This window comes from Brassica oleracea, chromosome C1 (genome assembly GCF_000695525.1).
Source record: "Brassica oleracea var. oleracea cultivar TO1000 chromosome C1, BOL, whole genome shotgun sequence".
NCBI lineage: Eukaryota > Viridiplantae > Streptophyta > Magnoliopsida > Brassicales > Brassicaceae > Brassica > Brassica oleracea.
Genome location: NC_027748.1, coordinates 102,488 through 118,270, shown reverse-complemented (window position 1 = coordinate 118,270; position 15,783 = coordinate 102,488). Strand labels below are relative to the sequence as shown.

General features: G+C 35.8%; 3 protein-coding genes and 1 pseudogene across 3 annotated transcripts; all 4 read left to right on the top strand.

Annotated features, from left to right (window-relative positions):
• Nucleotides 1-4,905: 4,905 nt before the first annotated feature.
• On the top strand, nucleotides 4,906-5,498 carry LOC106343941 (auxin-induced protein X15-like). The gene has a single exon (XM_013783306.1). It carries the CDS (start codon nucleotides 4,993-4,995, stop codon nucleotides 5,287-5,289), a length of 297 nt encoding a protein of 98 aa, XP_013638760.1. The 5' UTR covers nucleotides 4,906-4,992; the 3' UTR covers nucleotides 5,290-5,498.
• Nucleotides 5,499-10,258: 4,760 nt separating this feature from the next.
• LOC106306930 lies at nucleotides 10,259-13,827 on the top strand (annotated as a pseudogene).
• On the top strand, nucleotides 10,592-11,464 carry LOC106328463 (proline-rich protein 4-like). Its single transcript, XM_013766909.1, has one exon. It carries the CDS (start codon nucleotides 10,592-10,594, stop codon nucleotides 11,462-11,464), a length of 873 nt encoding a protein of 290 aa, XP_013622363.1.
• A 567-nt stretch (nucleotides 13,828-14,394) lies between the features above and the next one.
• On the top strand, nucleotides 14,395-15,120 carry LOC106301522 (dirigent protein 15). Its single transcript, XM_013737943.1, has one exon. It carries the CDS (start codon nucleotides 14,489-14,491, stop codon nucleotides 15,068-15,070), a length of 582 nt encoding a protein of 193 aa, XP_013593397.1. The 5' UTR covers nucleotides 14,395-14,488; the 3' UTR covers nucleotides 15,071-15,120.
• The last annotated feature ends 663 nt before the right edge of the window (nucleotides 15,121-15,783 follow it).

Sequence of the window (15,783 nt, the reverse complement as noted above, 5' to 3'; positions counted from 1 at the left end):
GTTTGGACGCTCAAAACATCACCAAAGACAAAGCTCTTTGTATGGAAGGCACTTCATGGAGCAATCCCAGCAGGGGAAGCACTTAGAGCGCGACAGATAAATGTTGATGGGAAGTGTAAGAGATGCAACCTACCGGAAACTATAGATCACTTGTTCTTTCACTGTCCTTTCGCAAAACAGGTTTGGACCTCGGCCCCTGTTTTCCCAAGTATTGAGTACAATGGATCTATAGTTTTGAGGAACCAATGGATCAACCTCATCTCAAGGAAGAACTTACCGCCAACGGGAGTAGAAGGACAACTCGCGCCCTGGATCCTTTGGGGAATTTGGACGGCAAGAAACAATCTGGTTTTCAACGACAAGCTCACCTCCGCAGCTGAAACGCTTTCAAAAGCCATCTATTTGGCCCGGGAATGGGGAACCTGCCAAACCATCTCCAGCCCTTTACCGGCTGTTCCCCCAACGTTAGCCCAAGCCTCCCCAAACTGTATTGTCGTAAAATCTGATGCTGCGTGGAATGAAATTTTGAACGTTGCAGGACTTGGATGGGTGATGGAAGGACAAAACAGAACATCCTCATTCTCATTACCGGCTCACCATGTGAGGACCCCGTTAGCTGCTGAGGCCCTGGCTCTCAGAGAGGCAATATGGAAGTGTAGAGAACTAGGATTCACGAGAATACGTTGCGAATCAGACTCCGCAGTGCTAGTGAAAGCGCTCAAAGAAGATACGTTCTTGACTGGTCTCTATGGGATCTTGATAGATATCCAAGCTCTTGCTTCATCTTTTGAATGTATTTCTTTCAATTGGATTTCTAGGAAGAAAAATGTAGAGGCTGATGTGCTAGCAAAGCAGATTTTATCTGTTGAACTGGCCTTAATGGCTTCACCAACTTTGGTCTGATCATTTAATATAAGTGTGTTTCAAAAAAAAAAAAAAAATGCAGACAAGGAGGGAGAATCAATCCATTGTCTACACCAACAAATTAAATGGTGTCATCGCCGGACTAGAATCAAGATAATATTTAAACATTATACGATTGCTGTATCTACATCTTTTAAAATTAAAATAGGCTAATCACGCGATTTGAAACTATTATATAATTTCTTTTCAACAAATATATATATATATATATATAGATTTTTTAGGACCTAAGGCTAACAAATTGCCAGATTCACAACTGTCATGTGATGAACTCCAAAGACGAGTATTGTAACCAATAGAAACCAATGCAAATGTATTACCAGCAAACAAAACTATTTAGTTACAACCATTTGATAATAGAATATCTCTTTAAGATGACACATTGTAACAAATGCATGAAAATACAGAAAAAAATGAGAAAGATTCGCCTTTGACTCTTGTCCGCAAGTGACTGTATTTGTTCACAATATATTGACAATGTTCGATGGTTATATGCTTAAAGACAATGAGCATTTAATAGATCTTTGTATCTGGTCGTAAAAGGTTAGGGACAAAAGAACATGTAAAAGTCTCACGATCTCGAGCTTCCCATCTTTGTAACTTGTGATGTTCCTCTTCCTAATCCACGGCGTCGGCCATAATGCAGACTGTAGATATTTTATAAGTTCAATGAAACATATTACAAAAGTTCATTAAGTAAATGACGTTATAAGTTACAAAAAAAAAAAAAAAAAGTAAATGACGTTACTATTTCTCTTTTTCAGAACATTTTAACTTTTGAAGTATGTTTATCTACATTTTAATATATTTCTTGGTCATTTAGTGCAATTGCCTTGTGTATTATTTTATTCTGTTTGAGCAAAGGATGTTCTAAAAATCCTAAAAAAATCAGATAGCAACGATTGTTACTTGTAATACACGCAACTCTGCAAAGGTTAAACTTTGATCTCGAGTTGATTATTCTTGCGGGTTACATCCGAAATTAATCACATCAACCAACAGGTGAATAAGAATAATATGGAATCATGTTTTCTCTCTTATCAACCACAAATGGAGAGAGAGAGATTGGGGTCGTTGTCAGAGAGAGAGAGAGAGAGAGAGAGAGGGGCTAGGGAGCATGTTCTGCGAACGAGATTTGTTTGGGAAAATTTTGGAGTGAAAGAGGGAGAAAATTACGGATCTTTGAAGAGACAACTTCGCCTTACGGACTGAAAAAGACGCGTCGTTATTCTTTCGTCTCATCGACCAACCACATGAAAGCCCTTCCCCATGTTACTCTTGCTTCCTCCTCCTTCCCTACCTAATACTGTCCTCTTTTGTACAGCTTTCCATCTTTACACCTTTCTTTTTATTACGGACAGATTTATTTAGAACTGAATTTATCTAGGTTCACCAGCCAATAGGATTTCATTATTTCAAATTCGATATTTTTAAAAAGGAAACAAAATATTATCAAGTTATATTATGTTTTTTTTTTTTTAAAAGTAAAAAAAAAAGTTGCTACAGAAAAAAGAATTAAAATAATCTTTTTAACGTCGTCACCAAAACACTAACCTAATCCCTAAACCCTAAACCCTAACCCCTTGGGTAAACCTAAACTCTTGGGTAAATCCTAAACCCTTGGGTAAACTCTAAACCTTTGGGTAAACCCTAAACCTTTGGATAAATCCTAAACTCTAAATAAAAACACTAAACCCTAAAACTCTAAACCCTAAATCCTAAACTCTAAACCCTAAACCCTTGAGTGTTTTAGTGTTTAGTGATTAGTGATTTTGATTTAGAGTTTAAGATCTATCCTAGAGTTTAGGGTTTACCCAAGGGTTTAGGGTTTAGGATTTAGGGTTTAGGGATTAGGATTTAGGGTTTAATGTTTTGCTGACGACGTTAAAACTTTTTTTTTTGTAATTACTACTATTTTTTATTTATTTCTTTTTATCTTTTAATTTTAAAAAATAATATAATTTGACAATATTTTATTTCTTTTTTTAAAAGATATCGAATATGAAATAACACAATCCTATTGGTTGGCCCAAGAATAAGTCTTCTTGTATCTCTGTTTTCTACTTCCGTGGCCAGAAATCAGGAAACCCCTTGAAAATCTGTACTGTTATTACAACTCTGCTCTTTGTTCAAAAAAACGCTCTTCATCTCCAAGTTTATTATTATCATTTTCTTTTTTTATATTTAAAATATTAAAAAAACTCTAAAATCTGAGAAAAAACCAGTCAAGTACAAGAACATAATTAATCTGGGGTTCTTAGGGTGGAGTTCTTCTTTTAACTGAAAAAGTTAAGAACCGGTTCTTAGCTTTTTCAGTTAAAAGTTAAGAGACGCTTTTTTTTATATTCCGCTAAGAACCTCCATTAATCATGTTCTAAGAGCATGATTAACCCAGGGTTCTTAGAGTGAGGTTCTTATCGGAAATTAAGAAACTGTTTCTTAATTTTTAACTAAAAAGCTAAGAACCGGTTCTTAAAGTAAGAACCGGTTCTTAAAGTCCTTATTTAAGAACCAGTTCTTAGTTTTTTTAGTTAAAAGTTAAGAAACGGTTTCTTAACTTCCGTTAAGAACCTCACTCTAATAACCTCGGGTTAATCATGGTCTAAGAAGAAAAAAACTTGGAGGTGCGATGTATGTTTCGTATAGGAAGTGATTGAATCTAGGTTCTATATTGACGTGAAAGAAAAACCATGAGCTCTGTTACTAAGTCAAATAAAAAATATAGGTGGCAAGATCTGACGTGAAATTTAGGGTCTTTCATCACATGCATGGATGGGCTGCAGCAAACTTGGATCCAAAAGAGACATAATATTGTGAGCTCAGACCGGCTAGTTTTTCTTGTACGATGATCAATCAACAGTTGAACTTCAAAAGTGTAACATCAAGGGTAAAAAAAAAGAAACAGAGTGGCACCTAGAGAAAAGGATCAAGATGGCAAAAGATAGGACTAAGCTTTCGTTAGCCACATATGCTAATTAAATGGGAGTTGAGGTAGGGTTTTGAGGTACTTAATTTGGCATGTGAGGCTTAATTATTTCTCTGAGTTCATTATAATAAATCAAATAATTGAATACATACATAAGAGTAAAAATCCTCTCTTTCCCCGTTTGACCTGGTAACTGCACCTGAGGGGTTATCCCATTTCCACGTCTCTACGGGGGTCGGTGTAGGAAGAAAAACAAGGGTTTACTAACTTAACTAACAAAAGGGCGAAAAAGAAGGATCATAATTTAATTAATGGGGACAAAGAAACGATTACAAAGACGTAAGCAAATACAAAACAGTGCAAATTAGAGGGAATTAAGTCGTTTAATTTATGGGCTTGGACTTCTATTTAAAATTTGTTTGGGCCTATATAATTGTGGTGTTCAATCTTCCGCGAAAGAAGTTAAAAAAAAAAAGAGAATCAAATCTGTGAGAATATAAAGCTTCCAAATCGGAAATTTAACAACATTTACGATAAGATAAATTTTAACATTCCATCTCTTATGTTTATAGAAAGTGTTATTTCAATATTTACGATATGATGTCCTACATGATAACTTCATTGGGGCTATTTGTCTCAAGGACATCATCACAAGCCAAATCTCTCTATAGATTATGTAGGGACTTGAAGATGTGAACCTAAAGAACCATCTCTATCACTGATTAAGTAGTAACTTCTTCTCAGTGATATTTAAAAGAGAGGACCACATGACTTGATCATATACAGACAAAGTCACAAAAAGCCTTCAAAATTTTCTGTGGCAGGAATTGAAAATTTGACAAGTTATAATGTCTTATCTAACTAACAAGTGGTCATGTTGATTTGTGTCTTCACATCAGAAATGATGAAGTTGATCACTAGCGGTCCCTTACATACCATGCCGTGGTCCGGCAAAGCCATGTGCTGGTTGGTGTTAATTTATGAACTGAAACTTGTCTAACCAAAATAAAACGTTATCTTCAAACAATGCCCTTATCTATATATACTGGACTCATCATTAGGTCCTTTTTATGCTCTTCAAGTTCTCACATTCAGCAGTAAAGAATTAAACTTACAATTCAAGAAACACACAAAGACAATCCATGGCGATCAGGGTACCTCGCGTGTTACAATCATCAAAGCAGATTCTCCGTCAAGCAAAACTGTTCTCTTCTTCTTCCTCTAGCTCTATTGATGTTCCAAAAGGCTACTTAGCGGTTTACGTAGGAGAAAGGAAGATGAAGAGATTTGTAGTTCCCATTTCGTACTTGAAGGAACCTTCATTTCAAGATCTACTAAGAAGGGCAGAGGAAGAATATGGATATGATCATCCAATGGGTGGCCTCACAATTCCTTGCAGTGAAGAAACCTTTATCAACCTTGCTTCTCGCCTCGACTGATCGATCATGCATGGCTCACTCGAATAACCTTTTTTCATTATTGATTTTGTACATTTTTTTCTATTCCGAATTAGTTTTCTTCAAGAGATGAGATGAGGATGACATCTCTCCTTGAAAGTGAAACAGAGACATTGTAACACTCTTTTTTCCTCACTTAAAAAGTGAGTTGATTCAAATATAATCAAACCCCATGCATGATTCATCAAGTACTCATCATTCTTGAGAATGTTAAACTTCAGTTTTCAGGCAAACTCGCCAAGGATATAACAACTCAATGGTCCACGAGTTGTGGCAAAAAAATTGTCAAAAATATACTACAAGACACTAAGACAGTTTCATCACCGAATCAGCTCTCAGACACGTAAACGTTAAGATCAGAGGTAAAGAAAAAAACTGAACCGTATTTCCCAAGTTAGAAAGATTACATATCACTACTCGAGTATTCTAATTTTAAAAGAAAAACTTATACTACTCCAGACGGAAGCCGGAGAACAAGCTGCCCTCCGAAAACACTGCACAAAGACAAAAATAAATGGTTGAATCTTTTATACTTTGTAAAAATAAAATAGCTAAAAGAGTGGTATAGTGAAAGCCTCTAAAGGGTGGTGGTAACCTTTTGACGTAGTAGTAACAGAAATCGGCAAGAATGAAAGTTTGAACAACCTCAGAGATGAGAACCATTGATACAATCCATATCCCAATATGCCACCAGCAATCTTCCCCTCGTGTCCAATACCAGATTACCTGCACAGTGTGACAGGATAAGTCACATATCATAGTTATTGTTATCTAATTGTTAGTTTTCTTTATTATGCTTGGCTTTATCTCTTTTCCTAATTAGTTTAATATTCTCTTTGATTTTACTATATATTGTAGCCTTAAGGTCATGGGCGGATCTACGTTACCGCAGCATGGGGCAGCTGCCCCCAGTAAAATCTCTAATTAAATTTAAATACACTAGGAGAATTCTGCTGCCTTATTGGTTAAAACGTTTTTTCTGCCCCCACTAGACCAACGTTCGAACCCATCTGCAACCTTAAATACCCGTGCTATTTTTATCTTTCCTTTACTTTTCTGGTTTCTTTTTCTTGACCACGTGTTTCATTATTTTTCTCATGTTCTTTTTTCCTTGTTCCTACGTTGGTTTCATTCTAAAACTTTTGTTTTTATATATTTTGAGTTCAAGTGTGTTCAAAAAAACAAAAATATATATGTATATATACTTTTTTTTTTGAATTCAAGTACTTTTTTCATATCATTTTGTTAGTATATTCACTATTTTTCTTCATTTATTTTTTAGTTATATTATTTCACAAATTTATTTTTCTTCTGAATGTTATTCTTATTGAAAAATATTAGAACACATTTAAGGAATATTATTGAATAATACTTAATTAATTAATTATGCCCCCACTCAATATATTTTCTAGATCCGCCACTGTAAGGCAAACTTTACTTTCATTCAATCAATAAACATTTTCTAATCTATTACCTTCTCCTCAAGCAACTAAAGTTCATACATGAACTTAGCATTTAAACTCAGTCTTTCGGGTTGATCTTTCTACTTCGTGATCATCTCCGTCTTTGTTTACCCATTCTTCGAATTCATAGTAAAATTTCTAGTTTGGGATCTATCCTATCAAGTTTTCCGTCTCACACTGGTCTTTTCCTTGATGAGTTTGTAGATGCGAACACAGATCCCGATTGAGTGAACTGCTTCGGCTGCAACGAAGAGATTGTCATGATCGTGGACTATGAATCTCAGCACAACCAAAGCCGCCATTCCAGTCACCACTGCCAGAAATGCCTTCACCTTCGGTGGTTGCCTCCTCACCCATAACCACACCGCATGTATCAGACTTTTCATTCTCCCTCTTACCAAGCAACTAATAGTCCCATTGTTTGTGTTACTTTATGAGTCCATGACTTTTGGCCCATTATTATTGATTTTGTTTAATAAAATTGTAGTTTTCCCACAGACCAGACCACATAATATTAACACACATTAAAAAAAAAATCCCAATCTTCCTATATGCGACAAATTCAGAAGTTGTCGAATGAGAATGTCTCCCCCCCCCCACATTGTTTTACGTTTGTTAAGGTACCATTTACATTATTGTTTTCACATTTCACCAAACCTCTGTATTATTAATTTTGGACTTTGTGTTTACTCCTACTAGTAAAAATCTTCTGGTCCATTCAATATATATATATAAACAATGTATTTCTTTACTCGCAGAATATGTCAAGATATTTTTCTTTTGTAACATGTTTTGAGAAAAACCTATACCATTGTCAAATGATCAATCAATGTGAAACCATATACAGTTCACATATATGTCACATTTCACCTAACAAAATTAATATCACAAAACTCACACCATGTGCCCTTGGTTTCCCCAAATATTATGCCATCTTCCTTGTTTGCTACTTCTGATTGTCAACCAACAGTTATTGCTGCTACTTGTGTTAGGTTTTGTCTTCCTTCCCTATCACATGTAAACATTTCACAGTCGCTTAGTTATATGTATTTACTTAAAAACCCATTCTTACTATAATAATTGTCCATTCTTGTATTCACTATATACTTTAAATCTCTTTATTTTTAAACCTCTTAGTTTTTATATTACATTGACTGTTTTGCATCCGGCTATGATCTCTTAAACATTTTCTGGTTGTTATCATAAATCTTGTATGCAGAGCCGGGCTTGAGGGTTGTTTTATGAAACATTTGAATGGGACCCCTACTTTGTGGGGCCCCCATATTAAAAGAAAAACAATTTATGTATATGCATTAATATAGTTACATATAAAAGTTAGATATTAAATAGTTTTTTTTTCTTGTTATTATGGTTTTAATAAATAAATTTAATAGTTGAAATAAAATAAGAAAATATATTTTATGTTATTGAAACTTACAACTTTGATTTTTCCTTAAACAAAAATAAATAGTTCAAACTAACTTTTGTTTTTTATAAATAGCAAAATTAATTTTAAAAAATTAAATAAAAATTAAATATATATTTCTAATTTTGAATAGGGCCTCCTAAATCTCAGGTCCAGCTCTGCTTGTATGACACGTCGACCGATTATAACGAAACTGTTAAGTTTGTATGCTATATGTAAAAGAATGCAACATCAATCTAAGTATATTTTTTTTTTGAAAGAATGTTAAATTAATTCAAACAAAAAATACTGTTTACAACCAAGGTTGCTTGTTTTATGTTCAAAAGAAATTGAAACTTTGCTTTACATTAGAAAGTAGGATCATCTAAAGGATAACCAAGTTCTCATGGCTCCCTGATAAGCTGAGTTGTGGCTATGTCTGATGCTTGAGATACGATTTCGAACTTGTTTGTCGATGATTTTTGTAAGCCCTGACACAGCCTTTGGGTCCTCTCCAAACCTCCTACCATTCCGTTCTGCCCAAGCTGCACATAGAGTGGCTTGGAAAGCATATCGAAACAACTAACATAATAAAATCTAAGTATATTATCAACTAATTTTTAATTAACTCTAAATATATGGAAGCATAGTCGCTCGCTCAGGCTGCACTCCCACTCGATTATACTCATAATGCTATTTATTACATGTTCTTCCATTTAAGAAACGGGACTTATTGATGATAATTGTACAGTGTGAAGGTATTTAATTTGCAGACATTCCACCGGAGGATTGATACACTATCTTCTAACGTGAGCCTCTTATTGCCCAACTGTCCAAAGCGATCCTATTAATGAGCCTGGATTGGTAGGTAGAGATTTATTATGCACAAGGACATTCTCAAGTTAAAAAAAGAAGAAGATATTCTCATGTATAACTTGACTACCATACAACAAAATACGAAAAATACTAGTTTGCATATGGTTATGGGCCTTGCCGACTCATATACAAGACTGATGACAAAAATTCACTGCTATCTCTTTTTTTTTATGAACTCACTTCTATCTCCTATCTAACTACATGCCAATGTCTCAAGCTGCTCTTCTCTGACCAAATTCGACAGTATATCTTAATTTATATCTGGTACATTGGTCTACTTACAATGGTTGCTGCATGCCCAACGTAATTAATTTTAACCATGCATATAAAAAATATTGCATGAATTACAAGAAAACATCAAATAAAAGAGTATAATGAAGGAGGAGGGGTCGGGATCGAAGCACAAGAAGTGTGACTATCTTTTTCCATAAATATTAAAGTTTTTCTTCTAACCATCATGTGATTCGCTTCAATTTGGGTTTGATTGCACGTATACACAGTCATTCATTTGTTGTTTTTACATAAATTACATATATAGCATGTGACCACTGACAAAAACAGTTAACAAAATATATTCATGGTCATCCTGCAGTCACTTCATTAACTTTACCTCCGGTGGTTACTCTCCTTTCTACTGATTTGCTAGTTTTTAATTCATTTGTATCTATATGTGTTTCATGCAACAAAAAGGTAAATGTGAAAGCCTTTGTTGTTGGTATCTCCTTTGTTGCAGACATTATTGATCTCTCTATGTCTTTTGTTAGTATCTCCTTTGTTTGGATTCCCCGGGAAAACAACAAGGTTGCAGATAGTTTAGCTAAACAAGCTCTTTATGAGCTCTCGTTTGTATTGAACCCAGCAGGGATTCGAAGTTTCTAGTTTAATGAAGTTAGTGTTTAAAAAAAAAAAAAAAATGAAAGCCTTAGTTGTATAGATATAAGTAAAGAAATATAAAAGTCAAATTGTTTCAACCACACTGAATGAAAGGTATAATATTATTGCTGAATAGACATAATTACAACAATAAGATGGCCCATGACAATAACTAAATAAATGAAAATTCCATTCCATGACAATACCTCCAAATAAAAGAAACCGCCGAATTATTGGTGGTAAAAAAAAAACAGATTATGAAGTAATAATTAAGTTCATTTTACAACAACAAAAATAACTATGACAAGACCATTATATAAACGAGAGGGAGCCTCTCTATAATCATATCATCTTCTAGATATAGTTTCTCTTCTTCTTATAAACTTCGTATACTCCATTTTAAGGAAACGGGAGAGTACACGTAGTGTGTCAGAGGGTGAGAATCCCAATGAGGATCTTACCCGAGCCTCTAGGTTCGGTTCCATGCCTCATTCTCCTCGTGTCGTCGGTTCTATTTTCAGCGACTCTATCCCTCGCTCGTGTCGTCGAAGTTGTTGGTTACGCCGAGAGCAAAATCAAAAATCCCCATGCATTCACAGGTAACCAACCACCAGGATTAATAATATATATATATTTTTATATAGTATGTAGTGTGGTTATTTGAAAGATGTGTGGGTATTACTACTTTTATCAAGGACTCCGAGTGACGATTGAATGTAAGGGGGAGAAAGGGCATTTTGTTACAAAAGGTTCTGGAAACATTGATGAGGAAGGAAAGTTCGGTCTGAAAGTTCTTCCTCATGACATTATCTCTGACGACGGAGCCTTAAAGGAGGAGTGTTATGCCCAGCTTCACAGTGCGGCGGGAGCACCTTGTCCGGCTCACGACGGCCTTGAGTCAAACAAGATCGTGTTTCTATACACATCCGGAGACAAACACGTTTTGGGCCTCAAACAAAACCTGAGGTTTACACCTGAACTTTGTGTTTCCAAATTCTTTTGGCCTATGCCTAAGTTCCCTCCTGTTAAGGGATTTGAACATCATTTCCCTTTACCTCCACCGTTTCCTAAATTCAAGAAACCTTGCCCACCTCCCCCTGAGGAGGTTCCACCACCACCAAAGGTAGAGCTTCCGCCACCTGTCCCGGTTCACGATCCACCCCCGAAGGTGGAGCTTCCACCACCGGCTCCTAAGAAGCCTTGTCCTCCTAAATCGCCGAAGATAGAGCACCCACCTCCTGTTCCCGTTTACAAGCCGCCACCAAAGATAGAGCATTCACCTCCTAAGAAGCCATGCCCACCGCCGGTTCACGTTCACAAGCCGCCACCGAAGAAGGCATGCCCCCCAAAGATCGAGCTTCCACCACCAGTCCCGATCTACAAGCCGCCGCCGAAGATAGAGCATCCACCAATCTACGTGCCACCGGTGGTGATTCCGAAGAAGCCGTGTCCACCACTTCCAAAGTTTCCACATCTTCCTCCTAAATACATTCACCATCCCAAGTTCGGCAAATGGCCTCCCTTGCCAACACACCCTTGAAACTTTAAACGTTTACTCGTATATTTTTTTTAAAAATTATTGCATGCATGTTTAATATTTTGGTTGCTTTTGTCTCATTTAATCTTTGTTTGCTTTATCTCCGATCGAGTTATATATATGTAGACTGTTTGCGTAACTATTCCAGCAATAATATGGTAATGATTCCTTTCTCTTTTATTATGATGAGATTATGATCAGTGTAGTAATTTGACGACATATCTTATTTTTTCTTGAGGGTTGCAGTGCCATAACAATATAAAATAACTGAGTGATATTTCAAAAATATGATAGAGAGCATAATTTTCCTTTGCAATCCAGATTTTATTACCAGAAGTTGTAAGATTCGACGTCGTTTAGCTGGAAATTAGAGAACAAAAAAGGCGATCGATAATAATTAAAAAAAGAATGGTGACGGACAATGACAAGGGATTGGTATTAGCAGTGGCGTCGAGTGTATTCGTAGGTTCGAGCTTCATTTTGAAGAAGAAAGGTCTCAAACGTGCTGCTGCCGATGGAACCCCTGCTGGTTCGTCCCTGCTCCTTTTTATATGCTGAATTGGATTTTGATATCGGAATGATTTTTTTTGTCTGGTAAAAATATCATGTTTGAACCACTCACCACCTTGTTAGTGGTCCGAAGAACATCACTCTCTATCTATCTGTAGATTTTTTTTTTTTTTAAAAAGAAAGTATATTATGAGTTTTGCAGGCTTTGGAGGTTATACATATTTGTTAGAACCACTTTGGTGGGTTGGCTTGCTGACAAGTGAGTGTGTTTACCCTTTCTTCCTCTGTTCCTCAATCATTTCTTAATTTTTAATTAGCTATACATTTACAGTGGCTTTTGGAGAAATTGCAAACTTTGTAGCTTATGTTTATGCTCCCGCTGTACTCGTCACTCCTCTCGGTGCTTTAAGTATTATCATCAGGTGGGTAACTCTCCTTTAATCATTTCTGAACAATCTCCTGATAAGAAGAGGTAGTTATGTCACCTCTTACCTTTCATTTTTCTGCCTCCTAGTGCTGTTTTGGCACACTTCCTCTTAAACGAAAAACTCAGGAAAATGGGAGTCTGGGGATGTGTTTGCTGCATCGTTGGCTCCGTTATGATCGTCATCCATGCTCCTCAAGAGCACACTCCCAATTCTGTTGACGAGATCTGGAAACTTGCTATGCAACCAGGTTTCCCTCTTTCTCTCTCACATTGTGTGTCTTATAGTATCTGAGAATCCTTTCCTTTTTTTTTTTTTTTAATGAGACAGCTTTTCTTATTTACGTGGCCACATCAATGTCCATTGTCCTGGCTTTGATTCTCTACTGTGAACCTCTCTGCGGCCAAACCAACATTCTTGTTTATACCGGAATCTGTTCTTCGATGGGTTTCTTAAATTTGGATTTACTTTTCACCTCTATTTATTCTTCTTCTTCTTCTTGTCTAAAAAGCAAGTTTTTTTATATGTTTATATGAGGTTATGAGCATAAAGGCTGTGGGGATTGCTATAAAGTTAACATTGGAGGGTATAAACCAGATTTGGTATCGAGAGACTTGGTTTTTTTGTCATGGTTGCTGCTATATGTGTCGTTATGCAGATGATCTACCTTAACAAAGTATATTTTTTTTAATAAAAGGGAACTTGTACTTGTTGTATGTTGCGCACATTTGGTTAGTTCTAGTTATGTTTGTTTTGTGTTGGCAGGCGCTGGACACATTCAACGCAGCAATTGTGTCTCCAATCTATTATGTGATGTTCACTACCCTCACAATCGTTGCTAGTGCCATCATGTTCAAGGTAGTTTATATAAAGCTAAAAGATAAAGAGAAAACATATACTCATTACATCATGGGTCTTCTTTAAGAAGGAATAAAAAAGGAAGAGGGGGTGGGTTTAATAAAATGAGTATTGGACAGGACTGGTATGGGCAAAACACAGAGAGCATAGCATCTGAGATATGTGGATTCATCACTGTGCTGACAGGAACAGTTATACTGCATGGGACGAGGGAAGAGGAAGAAACTTCTTCAGGAACGTTGAGATGGCAGGAATCAGGGAAGAGCTTTAACGAAGAACATCTAGTAAGCTTGTACGGTCCTGAGTATTAGCAACCAAAGGTTATCTGATAACTTAACTTCGTTTAGACTGAACGAGAAGATCATCCATCATCATCATCATCATCATCTCTCTCTAGTCGGGGAACAATGTAGAGCCTTTTGTGTATACATGGATTGTCTTTTGTATTAGTGTTTTCGGGGTTCATTTTTGTGGAATTTGCCATTCACATTCATATTTTTGTTTCTTAGTACATAGTTTTTGTAAGAATATATATCCCTATACAATATAACATATGTTCCAAAGCTTTTGATATGCTCACTGGATTCATAGTCTTTGGGGATGATTTGAATGAGCTATAACTTTATGTTTTCTGATGTAAAATTTAAGTTGCTGTAAATTTTTGTGCTATAGTTTTGGAAAACAATATTTTTTTTTATTCTGGACATAAATCTACAGCTTTTAATTCTCTAAAGATTTAAAGAAATAAAAACATGATTGATTAATATATATGATTCTATACTAAATTTTAGATGTCTAAATCATTTACAACCAATCACCCCTTTTGTGTAAAGAGATTCCCAGATTTTTTGGAGAGACTCATCAATACCTTGGAGAAATTTATATAGATAATAAAAATTTATTGTGAAATACTTTCTAGGATATATAACCAATAATTAGGATCTCTATTATTTAAAGTAACTATCTAACTATTCTTTAATCTAAATCTCTTAAAAAGTAAATAAATCTGGCAAATGTTGCTTGAGTTGCATTTACTAATATTTTTTGCCAAAAAGGGGAACATATCAATAGAATTTATGCAGCATTTATTTACCATCTCTTTTTATGCAGCATTCCATTTTGTTAAAGAATATCCTACCTACAGTACTACTGTCATTGATGAAACTCTACTATAAATAATCAATTTCGTTTGGACGTTAATCTTTCCATCGTATATTATTCTTAGTTAATAATAATGAAAAGCGGGATAATGTCGTTAATCTTTGCGCTCTATTTAACCGTTATGGTTGTTACAGCGAATAGCGATTCCAACTACTACGGGACGACCAAGCCGGTTCATCTGAAGGAGGAGAAAGTGACACGTCTCCACTTCTACCTTCATGATATCCTCAGTGGCAGAAACCCCAGCGCCGTCAGAATCGCACACGCCAATCTCACCGGCGGCGCAGATTCGGCAGTAGGATTCGGAAGCCTGTTCGCGATGGACGATCCGCTCACCGTCGGACCCGGGAAAGATTCGAAGGAGATAGGAAACGGGCGTGGAATGTACGTATCCGGGAGCAAAGACATAAGAAAGTTCACGATCGTGATGTACGCGGATTTGGCGTTCACGACGGGGAAATTCAACGGAAGCTCGATAAGCGTGTTCTCGAGGAATCCGGTGGCGGAAGAGGCCGGAGAGAGAGAGATTGGGATCGTGGGAGGACGTGGTAAATTCAGAATGGCTAGAGGCTTCGTCAATATCAAAACGCATCAGATCGACATGAAGACAGGCGATGCTGTTCTCCGTTACGATGCTACTGTTTACCATTATTAACCACATCATTTTATGTTCGAACCATAATTTGTAACAACTCTACAATTATATTTCCGATTCAAATGATAATCCGATTCCAAACTTTACCTACTGCTTGTTTTCCCGCGAACTTGTTTTGTTTAAACTAAGAACACATGACACATATCATAGGGGCATGTGTACGAGTACGAGTACGATTGTTTTCCCTTCGGATTCTATTCCTTACTATACCTTTTCACAAAAAATATATTGATCCGTGTCCATGGAAAAACTATAGAAATAATGTTATCTTACGATGATTAAAAATCGAACATGTAAGGAATAGAAAAATAAACATTCCTGAAAGTGAAAATTTAATGTTTTTTCAATATATTTGAATCGTTTTTTGTGTGTGTGTGGACTACAAATGTGATATACTGAACGTGTTAGAGTCCTGATATATTTAGATGCAGTTATAAAAGATTTGGTAATATTTAAAGTAGGTCATATGGGAAAAACTGTTAGACTATTCATTTATTTAATTAGTTTGAGTGAAATTTTACTAAATTAATTTATAAAAATTAGAACGATTCTCATTTACCATAAAAGAGCATTTAACCTATATTAATACAAATGTAAAATGTGGTTAGAAATTTTAAAACATCACTAAAAGTATCGGATTTATATATAGAGCGTTTAACGTGAAATTTAATATTTTCGTCGGATTTTATATGTAGATTTTGAAAAAAATTAAA

Coding starts and splice junctions, on each gene's coding strand:
- LOC106328463 (XM_013766909.1), top strand. CDS start 10,592: ATGTGTGGGTATTACTACTTTTATCAAGGACTCCGAGTGACGATTGAA.
- LOC106343941 (XM_013783306.1), top strand. CDS start 4,993: ATGGCGATCAGGGTACCTCGCGTGTTACAATCATCAAAGCAGATTCTC.
- LOC106301522 (XM_013737943.1), top strand. CDS start 14,489: ATGAAAAGCGGGATAATGTCGTTAATCTTTGCGCTCTATTTAACCGTT.